Source organism: Chenopodium album, chromosome 9 (genome assembly GCF_948465745.1).
Source record: "Chenopodium album chromosome 9, dcCheAlbu1.1, whole genome shotgun sequence".
In the NCBI taxonomy this organism is placed as follows: Eukaryota; Viridiplantae; Streptophyta; class Magnoliopsida; order Caryophyllales; family Amaranthaceae; genus Chenopodium; species Chenopodium album.
This window is the reverse complement of record NC_137842.1, coordinates 61,614,753-61,628,397: the sequence shown is the minus strand read 5'-3', so window position 1 is coordinate 61,628,397 and position 13,645 is coordinate 61,614,753. Positions and strand designations below refer to the sequence as shown.

Below are 13,645 nucleotides of genomic sequence, written 5' to 3'. Positions count from 1 at the left end.
AAATATCTGTTTGGCTCATGTCATGGGATGTGACGAAGTTTTATACTGGCTGTCACTGGCCTACCGTAACCCTCCTCCTTTATCCAGGCTTGGGACTGGCAGCGGGAAACCCACTGGCGGAGTTTTTATATGCATTATGGCTCATGTATATTGAAATAATTGAACACTGACACAAATAGGTGAAATAAATATTACTAAAAATTTAGCTTTATTATTATTAATTCCACGGACTAAATTTAGGTTACAAAATAAGCCAAAAGCTTTTATTTTATATTTTTTCAAAACGAAGAAATTTCCAAGAAAAAAGGAACCAAGCAGTATCAAAAGTGAGTATCTGAATTATGAGCCATGCATTTATCCTTCTAATATCCTCGAGACCTCAATATCTTGCATTCCTGCATCTTTTGAAATGAAGTTTCTTCTAGCGCTCCACAGATGAAACATTTTGGTTCATTCGTCTTTTGTCTTGTGAATCGATTACAATTCCCTAGCAATCGATCATGCAAAGCAGGCCAAACAAGGGCTCGAGCTCTCTGCTGCCCGTATTAGTGCACTCCAACCACTATCCCTGCATTCATCGTCAATTACATAACTATCATGTCTCATAATACTCATCACTGATTGAATTGTGAACTTAGCCTTTGGGTGAATCTGGATCTACACATTCTTCAGCTAGATAGGGTGAAATAATATCGCATCTCCACCCTTGTCTTGCTCCCACGGTTCTTCTACTGTCGCCCCTGCTAACCCGGGATTCTGGGGTAGCTTGAGTTACCACATTCATTAGAGGTTTGTTTGTAGCCCATTTGCTGTGCCATGGCAAGCTCAACTATCCCATAAAATAAATGCTAGTGTTTCACAGTACTTTCAAGAAGGCTAATATTTAAAATTAGTACAGAAGTTATTTGCTCAACGCGAACACACTACACAGAGTACACACCCCAAAGTTAGGTCCATATAAACACAGGGGGTTCACCACACCAAAAACTCTCTTTTTACAAGTTTTACAAACTCGAAAAAAAAAAAAAAAAAAAAAAAAAAAAAAAAAAAAAAAAAGTGCAGTGTTGCTGATATTACAAAACTAAAATTTTAGATGGATTTATTAGACTTCCTAAGGGAGTATAGCAATATCATCATCAACAGGTCAAAAAGAGGAACAAAAAGAAAACACCTCCTATATCCTCTGAAGGGTAAAAAAAACTAGAAGCTACAAAAGGCAAATTTTGAAGTTTTGCAAAATCTGACGTCGTTTTTGCTGCCCGTCTATCTGCAGTTGACCAACATCCACTCTTTCAAACCAGGAGCAAGGCATCTCCGCTGAAGCTGCAGAGAAAGTCCATGGACGACGTACATGTCCTGAAGCAACTGACAATAAAGGCATTTAGATAGGAGCAGCACACAAGCATGGTCCAGCGCTCTAAATTTGATGACAACCATCAAATACTGACTTGTTCTGCTCAAGCAAACAAGCAAGAGATTTAGAGATCTGAAGATCACCTCCTCCAATCCTGCCAAGAACAGGTTTACAGAGTATTAAGAAAAAATTTAACTTTCAGTCTCAGACTCTCAGTTCAGCCAGTTATGCACAGCTTATGCAAACAAAATGCAACAGTCATATTTCCTTTGAATAGCATAATTACTAACAACTAAGTAATAAATATAGTAGATAACCAACTGAAATATTATGTTCTCATTTTATATACTCGTATACAAGTACTCCGTAGATTACAAGTAAAACTAAGATGATAGATGGCAAATGTTGGCAACTAAGCAATCTTCTAAAGAAAGACGATTGAATTTCTTTTTCTTTTTCATCATTAATTTTCAGAACAAAATGAGCCAGCCAGTAATCTTCCCTGGGTTGGAGATCGAGACATTGTGCCTAATGGGTCTGATGTACTTTATCCTCCAGAAAAAAGAAAGGTTGTTTTTCATTGACCCTTGAAAGATAAATGATCAAAGGAAACAATAGAATTCCATGATGACAAGAAATGGGCGAAAAAAATAATCACCTGAAAGCAGACAGAAGGTCCTATAAGTTTCTCACTTAAACTTTGCTAGCAATAGCAGCTTTCTGATTTGAAATCGTTTCTTGGAGCAGCTTACGTTTCTCAGCTCTAATATCAAGAATACTTGGTGCCATGGGTTCGAGGGATCCATGCATCACAACAAGGTCAAAAAATTCTTTTTTTGCCAAACTTTTCTTCTGTATGAGTACATCAACCACAACATCCACAAGCTTCCGGTTACGTTGCAAGATCTGACAAGAACAAACAGTCATACAATAGAACCAGCCAATAGATAACACAATCAACACTCATCTACTGTACCTTCTTAACACGTTCATAACATAAGTTGACTATCCTTAGTGCCTCCAAATCAATGTCCTGATAATTGGCAATGTATTAATCAAACCATTAGACACATATACCGAAAACAGGAATAACCAGGTTATCAAAAAAAAGTAAAGCAAGTTAAAAGTTGGGACCTGGTCTCAATTTTATTTGGTTCAACACAATGCTAAAAACTGAGCTTTAGTCAAAAAGTAATAAGCAACTGTTGGGAATGCTTACATCAATTTTTTCAGAAACCCAGAAGTTGTTTAAACCATGATGCTTTTCAGACAGGCCACCAAGAACAAAAGTGCGAGCTGCTGACCGGGCATTATCGGCTGTTTCAGCCCATATAGTGCTCAACTGCAAGAGTTCAGTGCAGTTAAAGTCATGTCTACCAAGGAGGGCAGAAGAAACAAAAGTTAGTAAGCTAGCAAGCAGATATCAAGAAGGATAAACATAATAAACCAGACACCAGATATTTTTATAACAACACTCTACCACATCATCTTCTTCCCTTGCCAGACCGAGGGCTTGTGTACGTTAGGTCACAGGTTCAAATCCCCTTCCCCTTTTGTAATTCGTAATGCCTTTGTAGCTTAAAAAAGAAAAGGAAAAAAAAAACTTCTTCCCTTGCCCTTGGGAATTTGATTTGAAGTCCAGTGAATTGAGAAATAGTATTAAGCAGTATCATCCATGCACCAACACAAATTAACATTTGTCCAGATGTACAAAACTAGAAGTTCAGAAAGAGACTGACATTCATGAAGAAAAGAATAGAAGAAAAACATTAGCAATGTTCCCGTCAACTTATCAATGGCCTGGTGACTCAAAGAACCTCTCACTTTCCCAGCAGTGTTTTCACATTTGTGCCATATCTCAAGTGCCACACTTATTTTTAAATAAGTATAGTGCAGACAGGCTAAACCATAGCAAAGCACTAAATTCCAGAACCTTTTATAATCTTAAGTATACAAGACTGCACTGAAAGTTTAGAGTATCTAGAGTCTATTTGCCATCCAACAGCAAATCCCCCATAATTAGCTTTACCAAGAAAGCTAATTATTTTCTCACAGCATAATGCTCCATCAAAAATTTGTATTTAACAAATGTCTATTTGCTGAAATAAGAGGCTTTCGTCAAATAAAGTACTATAGAGACTAACTTGGGCTGGAAACTTTATATGGATTTGGAGTTAATCTATGATACAGCAAGCATGCCACTTGAACATTATATCATGAAACAAGAGAAAAGTAGTAAATTAGTTGCAGATAGGAAGCTTTTTAACTATGGGACACTGAATTAAAATTCTTGCTAACTTGACCTTTACTTCTTAATTCTTACTATAATCACAGCCTAACAGAAAAGACATAACACTAAAAAGCATAGATGGGCAACAAGAGTAGCAGTTTACAATCTACAGACTTAAACTTGCACAACCTAGAAAAATGCAGGAATATTTTTGAATTTTGATATTTCAGAAACATCACACAAGCCATGCTAATTTTCCCTCACCTGGTCTTCACCATACCATATCTCATCAGCTGCTCGAGATGCTAGCTGAACTGTAATGTGATCCAAAAGGGACTGCCGGCTGCATAAAGAAGATAACAGAGAAGGTGAGTAGATTCTTTGAATGCAGACTGCAACTCTGAAGTCAGCTATATGCATCTTAAGGCACCATGAATGAAGGTCAGATGTGCTATAAGTTGAGACACCTGCTTGCTTGTGAGCTTAGTTTTAAAAGGCGCAAGGCGCACTGAGGCGCACATGGTCCTCGGAGCCTAGGCGCAAGGCGCAAACGCGAGGCGCGCGCCTTTCATAGGTGAGGCGCACTATATGTTCTAAAAACTTCATAATACAAATCTAGAGCATATTTTGTACTAAATAATAGCATAATAACCATATTATGAATGCATAAATAGCATAACATAACATAGTTCACACTAAAAAGTCGCTAAAACGTGAAATAACAAACATAGATAAGGGAAAGAGATGCAAACATAGTTCTCCATGCTTATATGATGGCCTAATAGAAGCCTAGATCCTATATAATTCTACTCCATTTCATATTCATCATCATCATCTTCTCCATGACCGTAGTTAGTCTGGTCCTCCTCTCCCAAGTAATCCTCGTCACATTCAATTCCACAAATCTGTACATAAATAAAACAAAGTAAAGTTACAATACACTCGCATAAAGATATAACGATTAATTGATTATAATATGATAATACAATTATACAAATGTACAATCTGATATTATACACAATACACTCACATATTAATATAATACAATATGATATAACTCACATTAGTCACATAATTATATATAATAGAATAATTGTACTGCCACTAACAATAAATGAATAAAAAAAATAAAAGCACGAAAAGAGGGAAAATTAAGACAGAAAACACATAGAAGAAAAAAAAAAAAACAGGAAAACAGAGGAGAAAAGCAAGGAGAAGAAATAGGGAGAAACAGAAGGAGAAAGAAAAAACAAAGAAAAAAAGAGGGAAAGAGAGAGAGAGAGAGAGAGAGAACGTACCAGGTGGTGAGGTGGCAGTCCGGCGCCGGTGGTGGCGGTCCAGTATGTCTGATTCTTCTTCTTCTTCTCTCATTTCCTCTTCTTACTTCACTGCTTCTCTGACTTCTTCTCCCTTCTTACTCCTTTTGTTTTCAATTTAAAACCCTATTTCAATGAACCAGCCTAATCTAAGCCTTACACGTGTCCTATATGCGCCTCACCTACCAAAAGCCCGCGCCTTTGCGCCTCGCGCCTCACCCAAAAAGCCCAAAAGGCCCGCGCCTTTCGTAGAGTCTGCGCCTAGCCTATCAAAAAGCCCCAACCCCTGCGCCCGCCTGAGCCTTGCGCCTTAGGCGCGCCTAGGCACGCTTTTTAAAACTAAGCTTGTGAGTTGCACATAAATGCACAAAATGAATTTTGTATTACAGAATACTATTTATTTCTCATTGCTCTAACTGCTTATTCCAGAATATGGCTGTATTGAAGATACATATCAAGATAGGAGGTACCAAAAGTCCAGAACTGACAAAAGACATACATAACCAAACAGTATCTTATAGATTTAAGGGTTTCAACTCAAGATAGGTCCTTTCTCTGGCTTTCATGCTTTGGTTGTAGATTTATGTTCTACTACTACTTACTACACTTCTTAGTTCTTACCATAAATTTGCTACTATCTTCCCATCATTGTTTTCTTTCATCAACATTTCTTTTACGTTGAATCTGAGAAACAGCCTCGTATAAAGCTAGGTATACCCACATCTTTCTATACTGTCAACAGTAAGATCTACATTTGCTGTTCTGTTGTTGTACACTATTGTATGACTTGTACACCAAATACAGGAAGGACAACCATGACTACAGAATAGTGGTACTGAGGGAAACCTACCTTAGCATTCCCTCCTTAAATTTGATATGATCAATTTTAGAACGAACATAACCAAGTTCCCTGCCAGCCCTAGGAGCAATATTTACCTGCCAGGAAAGATATAAAATTTAAATACAATATCATGACAGAGAAGACAACTTCATCAATGAGAATAATATTTGAAAAATGATGAAAACAAAGCCAGGATAGGATCATACAAATTCTATATTTCTAAGATCAGGAAAGTTCACAGCTGCTATAGCTTGTGCTGCTTCATTGAGAGCTACACGCTTCCACATTTCAGGACTCCTCTCCTTCCTGTCAAGCATTCCTCTTTCTTCCAATTGTGCAGCTTGTAACAAGTCATCCGTTGTTATCTGCATACCGCAACGAAAATAATGACTAATGATTATAGACCTAGAGAGTGACCAACTTCACTGGGGCAGTTTTACAAGCACTACCTTGGTGACATTTTAATGGAGGTTACTAGGAGAGGTGCATTCAAGTCAATCTAGTCAGCTAAGTCAGTGCACTTTGGGTTTAAATAAACAATTGATGCATATCCTTTTCTAATTAAAAAAGGCTAAACCTAGATCCAAAATTCTCAAGTTTAGGTTAACCTAACAGGTTGGAACATGGAAGTGCCTCTCAGTTTTGCTTTCATTCTTACTGATCTTAAATTTAACAACGAAATATGGTGGTAATGCTGTCAAGTAAAATCCAGTTAACTTTGATGCAGACTTAAAACATAGGGAAATCCAATAATTTTACAAGGGGGAATGTACATGGGTGATACAGTTGCCATGAAAGCAAAAGACTGTATTCCAAAATAGGCGAGTGATGGATTTTTTTCTCTTATATTTTTATTCGGGCAGAGGGAAAAAAAGGGAGGGCAATGGGATAATAAAATTTTCTTCTCTTTATAATAACTAACAAATCAGTATTTGAAGTTAGTGTCTAATTTCCAAGAAATGTTTCATAAAAGAACTAATCTTTATTCACATTTCTGCAAACTTTCACTGGCAAGGAAAATATGAGCCATCAAAGTCCAATGCTTCCAAGAATAAAATTACCTCACTTCTGCTATCACGCAACATACTGATAGCAGCAACCTCAATAATATTTGCAAGCTCTGCCCCTACCATACCATCAGTCATACTAGCAACAGCCATATAGTCCACATCCTCTGCCATTGGTTTCTTGCGAGCATGAACCTACGTCCAGAAGACATAAGAATAGTAAGTAGATGTTAAGGGGAGAAGGTTATTCCAAGAGGGCAAACGGCTTTAAAATTGCCACACGTTGTCTAAGTAGATTTGATTGACATTATCTGGCTTATGAATACAAACGAAAATAAATCTGATGCACCTTTAGAATTTCGATACGCCCTTGAAGACTAGGTTTTGGAATATGTATCTTCCTGTCAAACCTACCAGGCCTAACAAGTGCTGGATCTAAAATGTCTGGTCTATTTGTCGAAGCAATAGTTATCACTTCCCCTCTGCCTTCAAACCCATCCAAGCACACAAGGAGCTGTCATTGATATAAAAAAAGGAAGATAAATAACTAACTATATCATGAAAAGTTCCATGTCTCTGCTTCAACAAACATTATGGAAGTGGGACAAGATAACTAAACCTGATTTAGAGTAGCATCACGCTCTTGTCCACCTGAACCTTTTATGAGACCGCGCTCCCTCCCAACAGCATCCAATTCATCAATAAAGACAACAGCTGGAGCCTGTCCAAGTCCCAAACCATTATAGACATGTTACTGTTAGCTCATCTTTCAATCTTTTGCGAATCTTGCTCACTTATTACAGAAAGGATGAGCACGAGACATATAAAATGAGAACTTTAGTAAGAATACGAAGACAAAGTTTTTATAATAACAAAAGAGGATGAAAACCGTCAACATGTTTTGCACTAGTACAAGAACACATTGTGGGAGAATCCAGAGAAAATAAAGACCTTCAATTTGAGTATGACTTTAAGTAACAAAGATGTACTTACATTATCTCTTGCTTCTTGGTAAAGTGCTCTAACACGAGAAGCACCAACACCAACGTATATCTCCACAAATTGAGAGGCAGATATAGAGAAGAAGTTTACACCAGCTTCACCAGCCACAGCCTTTGCTAACAGTGTCTTACCGACTCCAGGGGGTCCACAAAGAAGAATCCCACCTTCGAGAAGTTGATGCAGCAATTTATTAACAGTTTAACAAAAGAAACAACGTGAAGCACTAAAATGACTAAACAATTGAAACTGACACCAAGGACAAGCAACAAATGTATTATTTGGTACCGGGAGGTTTGAGTGATATGGTCACATTTTATTCATAACTCGTATATTTTATATACTTTCCATCGAATATCTCTTAGGAAATCATAAATAGAATTTTGGAAGTCCTCCTCAGGAAATTAAGGCATCTTGAAGAATAAGACACAGAGTAATTCTAACACCAGAAGTCTTTATTCTCTGTATGGAAAGACTCTTTAACTTACAAGCATTTCTCTTTTACAAAGCGTAGTCAGGAAGTATTGCATTTATGTTTGCGGATAACTTCTTTCTGTTAGGGGAAGTGAAATTTAAGATTCTGATGCAGTTTGGCAGTAAGTGAAATCTCGACCCCTGTTTTATGAAGTCTAGCCAAAAAATGAATGCCTCAATGAGCAAAACAACTTCCTCCCCAAATTCCTCCCAAACTAAAATTGATAACTTCAAGGAATGTGAAGACTTAAAGCTTACTCAAGCATCCCTCTTAAATGGGAAAAAAAAACAAAAAAAAAAAAAAAAAAAAAACAGCATAGCTTCATCTTGGAAGTCAAAATGCTGGTCAAGGCTGAAAAGCATACCAAATCACTTCTCCAATCAATTCCTCAATACAATCAGCTTAGACCAATCATGAATAATCTTGATAGAATTTCTGGTAGATTATATAGGTATTGATATAATGATATACAAATAGGAAAAAAAAAAATTCACTGGATTTCCAGGGGACATATTTGCTAACCAATAAATAAATTAATTAATTAAAAAAAAAAAAAAAGAGAGATTAGGGCTCCACTAGTGCAAAGACCTAACAATCTGGTCTGGCAAAGTCGTGACTTGAAGCTGATAAGACTCAGGCACACAAAATTTCTCAAAGATAACTATTGAAATGAAAATTATGAACCCAGGAGTTTCAACAAGACTTCCAATACATTGAAAAGCACTGACAAGGGTTCAAATTTTTCTTTAAGAGCCTACAACAGATTCTGGGGAATGAATAAGAAAGATACAACTGCATAAAACAAAATGGTAACTAGACTGGGATTATCCAAATAAGATGAAAGCCTCTATGCCTACCTGTTATATGTCCATGAAAATTTCTAGGATTTCTTCATAGTATAAAGAACATCATGTCCAAGTCACCTCTCAAAACCAAGACATCCTCTAATTAGTCTCCATACTCTCCAAAGGTAAATTTTCCTTGAAATGCACTACTCAATCAAAGATAATGGTGTTAGACTTTAAGCACTCAGCAGGGAATCAGGGATGAGCGGGAATGGGTATGGGTATCTCCTTGACACCCCAAAATTTATATGTTTTTCTGGACAAACAGTTGAATAGGAGCAGAAATCCTACTGCTCAAACCATTGCTAACAGGATCCCTGATTTCAATACTAACTGTATCTTTTCCCCACATATATCTGAACCAATGAAACACTTCCCTATAGCTGAGATATGGGATCTTCTAAAACCCCCTCAAATGATCTCAGAGGGATTTAAAGCCTGGATCAAGGAAAACCTCCTCGAAAAAAGAAAAAGAAAACTTTTGGACCTATCTTGTGGAGTATTATATTTTCCCTTTTTTTTTCTTTCATGTGAAGAATAAGAGGTGGAAGATACTGTGGTGGGCAGCTTTTTTTTCTATCCTGTGATAAGTTGGGAGAATAATGGCAGATCTAAGTTCTAACCAAGCTTTTAGTCACAAAAAAATAGTGGAAAAGGCAGTGGTTATAGCACCACTTTAGACTCTACTCAACAGGCTTGCTAGAAAATTAGATGCATTTCTACCGCTATAGACTCTAAAGGGCTAATTTCACATTTCACCATTAATGTATGTCTGGCACTCCAGGAAGATACAGAAAAACATATGCTGATTGCATCTAGCAACCAGAAAACTCATTTTAATAAGAGCAGCAGGTGTAATTAACGTTATCTAAATCCACTCAGAAAATTGTTTCCTCTGAATTGCATAAGGCTATGGATTCACAATGTATTAAAAGAAATTCGAAAGAGAGTTGGTAGTAAATCAGGTGGGAAGTGAAGATGCAAAGAACTCTCTCTCTCTCTCTCTCTCTCTCTCCCTCTCTCTCTCTCTCTCTCTCTCTCTCTCTCTCTCTCTTTCTGTTTAACCAGTGTGCCCTCCTAAACAAAACAGCTGAATAAGAAGTGCTGCCAGTGTAAGTACTAGTCATATATTTTCAGAAAGAAACACATCAACATGAGGGGATGGATCAGTGGAAAAGGAGCATTTTAGTTAGTGGATTGCTAGTATTGATGATGATAGTGTATTTATTAACTAGAATTCTAGATAGTAAATAAAGCACTTCAGACCATAAAGTTATAAATATAAAGCAAACAAAGGAAGAACAGCTATATAAGGAAAGAATAGCTGAGAAAAGAAGGAAGAAAGGCCAAAACGGCTAGGATGTAAACCGTAAAGACATACAAGTGATACAACTGGTGGCAAAGGAGAGAGGAAAGTTGAACATCAACTGCATGGGGTCTGCTAGACAAAACATAGCGCACCACAATTTCCTTCACAAGGCCAATTCTCAAAGAACTCTTGAGGGGGTATACACTTAACACCTATTGGTTGTCTGCAAAATTTCATATTGAGGCCTCTTTTTTAAATTTCTCTAAAGAACATCACTGCCTATTCTCGTATAACAATACCCAAAAATAAAAATGCTTTCACTTCCACTTGTTGCCACAAACCTTTAATCAGAAGCTTTTAGTCTTTTACTGACAGGCACAGAAACAAGTTAAATGACAGCGCAAGCTATTTATGCGATAGCAGTCATATGACTCATATGAGTCATATCCAGGTGAAGATGAAGATCTTTCACACAGCGTGTGAGGAAGGATTACAGGACCTTGTTTTGTGATTTTTCAGTTAATATGAGAAATGCAATCTAAGTTATTAGCCAAAGGAGCTACAAAGAAAAGAGGCACTGCAAAACTGATTTAGTCAACAGACCCAGTTTCCACTACATGGCTTTTGGCAACAACAAAATTTAGGTATATATAAAATGGAAGCCATAAGAAATTTGCAGAAATCAGACCTGGTATCTTCACTCCTCTTCTGCGATACATTTCTGCATGTGTGAAAAATTTAACAATCTCTTCCAGCTCAATTCGTATTTTACCAAGCCCAGCAACATCTGAAAACTTCACATCTACATCTCTCTCCAAAAATTGAGGTGGTCTTTTATGACGTGCTCGACGAACACGAGCACCAGACTTCATGAACTGTGAAGCCATCTTCATGTAAGCGTTTTGCTCACCACCCTTCCCCTCTTCTTCTCCTTCTTCATCTTTACCCTCCAATCCTTGCATTTTCCTCTCTAGCTCCCTCATCTTTTTCCTTTCCTCTGCCTCGGCTTTCTCAATCTTTATTCTGTCCTCATAATCCTTCCTTTGCTTCCTATAATTAAGAACAACTGTCCGGTAGAATATGATAAAGAAGACAACCCCAAGGGCAGTAGCCACATTCTTGTCTCTAGCCAAAGAAATCCATATATAACCCATTTCTCTATAGTTCTTTCGAGCCTGACGCAATGACTGTTCGTGCTTCATCTTCTGCAATTCCCTTCTCTTGGTTCTCTCCTCAATCTTCTTCTGCTGTTTCACCATCTTCTCCGTCATCTCCCTCTCCTCCCTCATTGCCTTCATGTCCTCTTTTCTCTGCCTCTTCAACTCCTCCCTCATCTTCTTCAACTCCAAAGCCTTCTTTGACTGTGGCTTCGTTTTAAAAAATGAATTGATCACCCAAAAGGGTACCTTCGACAAGAACCCCAAGTATGGGGAAGGAATCTCCGGCTTCTTAACCGGTGGACTATATGCATTCACACAAAATGAATCAATCTTCAACTCATCCCATTTACTCCAAAAGTTAGGATTACCCTCAAAAGAGGGCAACACAGTCCTGAAAACCCTAGAATCATCCAAAACAACCAAAACCCACTCAGGTTTTCGCCTCAGTGCAGCACTAGTAGGCTTAATTACATGCTTAAGCTTACCCTCCTCCATCAAATTCAATACCTCAGTAAAGGGTAACCTATCTCTAACTACAGGCAAACCCTGAGACCATGATTTAAACTGTTCTGGGGTCAATGCTTCTACTGTTTTCTTAGCACTACGCTTCTTTTCGGACACTTTCGCCGCCACAGCCGGTTGTGGCAGCGCGGTTGAAATCACTGTTAGAGTGACAGACAACTTAAGTAGTTCCAACCCATTATGGGGTTTCTTGTTCTCGTCATCATCTTGTGAGTTTTTAGACAATTGACATGAAATTCTAGGGTGTACATGAAATGGGCAACTATGTTTTTGGGATTTTGATGGAAAATTAAACAAGGGAAATGGGTGTTTAATCAAAGCCATGAAATTTACAAATAATTATACTACTAATTAACAAGAATGAAATAGAATTGAGAGAAATGAACACAAACTTGATTGAGGCGCGCCCAAGTAATTGCAAATTGGTGCAGCATGCTTTGGTGAAATTGAAATTTCAGATAGTTTTCATCTGCTTAGGAAAGCATAGCTTGTTGAGTGAGAGAGATACTGCCCTGACTAAAACAGGAGGTGTTGGAGATTGGCGTTGCAGAAAAATTGAGATAGGCAAATCCAAAAATTAAACTACGAGTCTGCGAGTATTTCTTTTTCCTTGGGCTGAAGATTTTAAACGTTACCGGTGTTTTACCGGTTAACGCCCGTGTTATGACATTATTACACGAATTTACCTTCACGTGCTTTTTTACTCACTCTTAACATTCTCTCGTCCTAACAAACCACCACCGAGTCACCGACTCCCACTAGCCGAGGGCTAGGTCATCACAGGCATTAAAATCATATCACTTTTTAAAATAAAATTTGGATTGAGGCAAATGTTTGGGATATTTGAACATCCAAGGTGGAAACGCCTGGAATAGGCGTTCCTCCCCTAAAGGTTTGAAAACTCTAGACGTTTTTTTTTGTCTGAGAAGAACTTTTAGAAACATAGGGAATATTATACAATAAAATAACGCGAATAATTTAATGAAATTTGCTTAAAACTTTGTGTCAGTTAAAGTGTGTCAACTAAATAGAGACAACAATAAAGGATTAAAGGTGTGCACACTCACAATATGAATTGGCAACATGCATGGTTACATCATATGGTAAAATGAAATGCTTAAGGAGTTTGTTACATAATCTTAGAGTAATTTTAGAAAGAGAGAGAATATCATACAGTAAAATAATGCGAATAAGTTAATTAAATTTGCTTAAAACTTTGTGTCGGTTAAAGTGTGTCAAATAAATAGGAACAAAAGGAGTATTATATGATAGTGGTATGCACACTCTCAATAGGATGAATGGGCAACAATGCAACATGTGTGGTTACATGGCTTACACCATATCTAAAATGAAATGCTTAAAGAGTTTGTTACATGATCTTAGTGTGAATTACCCTAATCTACAAAATATCACCAAGGTAAACAAGTCATTGTGTTAAAAAAAAAAAAAAAAAAAAAAATTGCTAGTAAACTTGGATTCCATGAGCATGTGAAGGTAACTTAATCAAACTTTGCTCAGTTTTTCACTAATTTAAAGTAGTAAGTGTTTTTTTTTATCACATATTACAAATGTATCTTAGTATACCAC

General features: G+C 37.3%; 1 protein-coding gene across 1 annotated transcript; it reads right to left on the bottom strand.

Moving 5' to 3' along the window:
* Window positions 1–1,078: 1,078 nt before the first annotated feature.
* LOC145558657 (putative inactive ATP-dependent zinc metalloprotease FTSHI 2, chloroplastic) lies at window positions 1,079–12,644 on the bottom strand. Its single transcript, XM_081619966.1, has 12 exons — window positions 11,065–12,644; window positions 7,742–7,914; window positions 7,368–7,469; window positions 7,098–7,262; window positions 6,803–6,943; window positions 5,948–6,106; window positions 5,751–5,836; window positions 3,849–3,927; window positions 2,574–2,696; window positions 2,331–2,387; window positions 2,013–2,260; window positions 1,079–1,508 (listed from the first exon to the last, which is right to left on the bottom strand). The coding sequence occupies exons 1-11, from the start codon at window positions 12,380–12,382 to the stop codon at window positions 2,048–2,050; spliced, it is 2,616 nt and encodes an 871-aa protein (XP_081476092.1). The 5' UTR covers window positions 12,383–12,644; the 3' UTR covers window positions 1,079–1,508; window positions 2,013–2,047.
* Window positions 12,645–13,645: the final 1,001 nt, after the last annotated feature.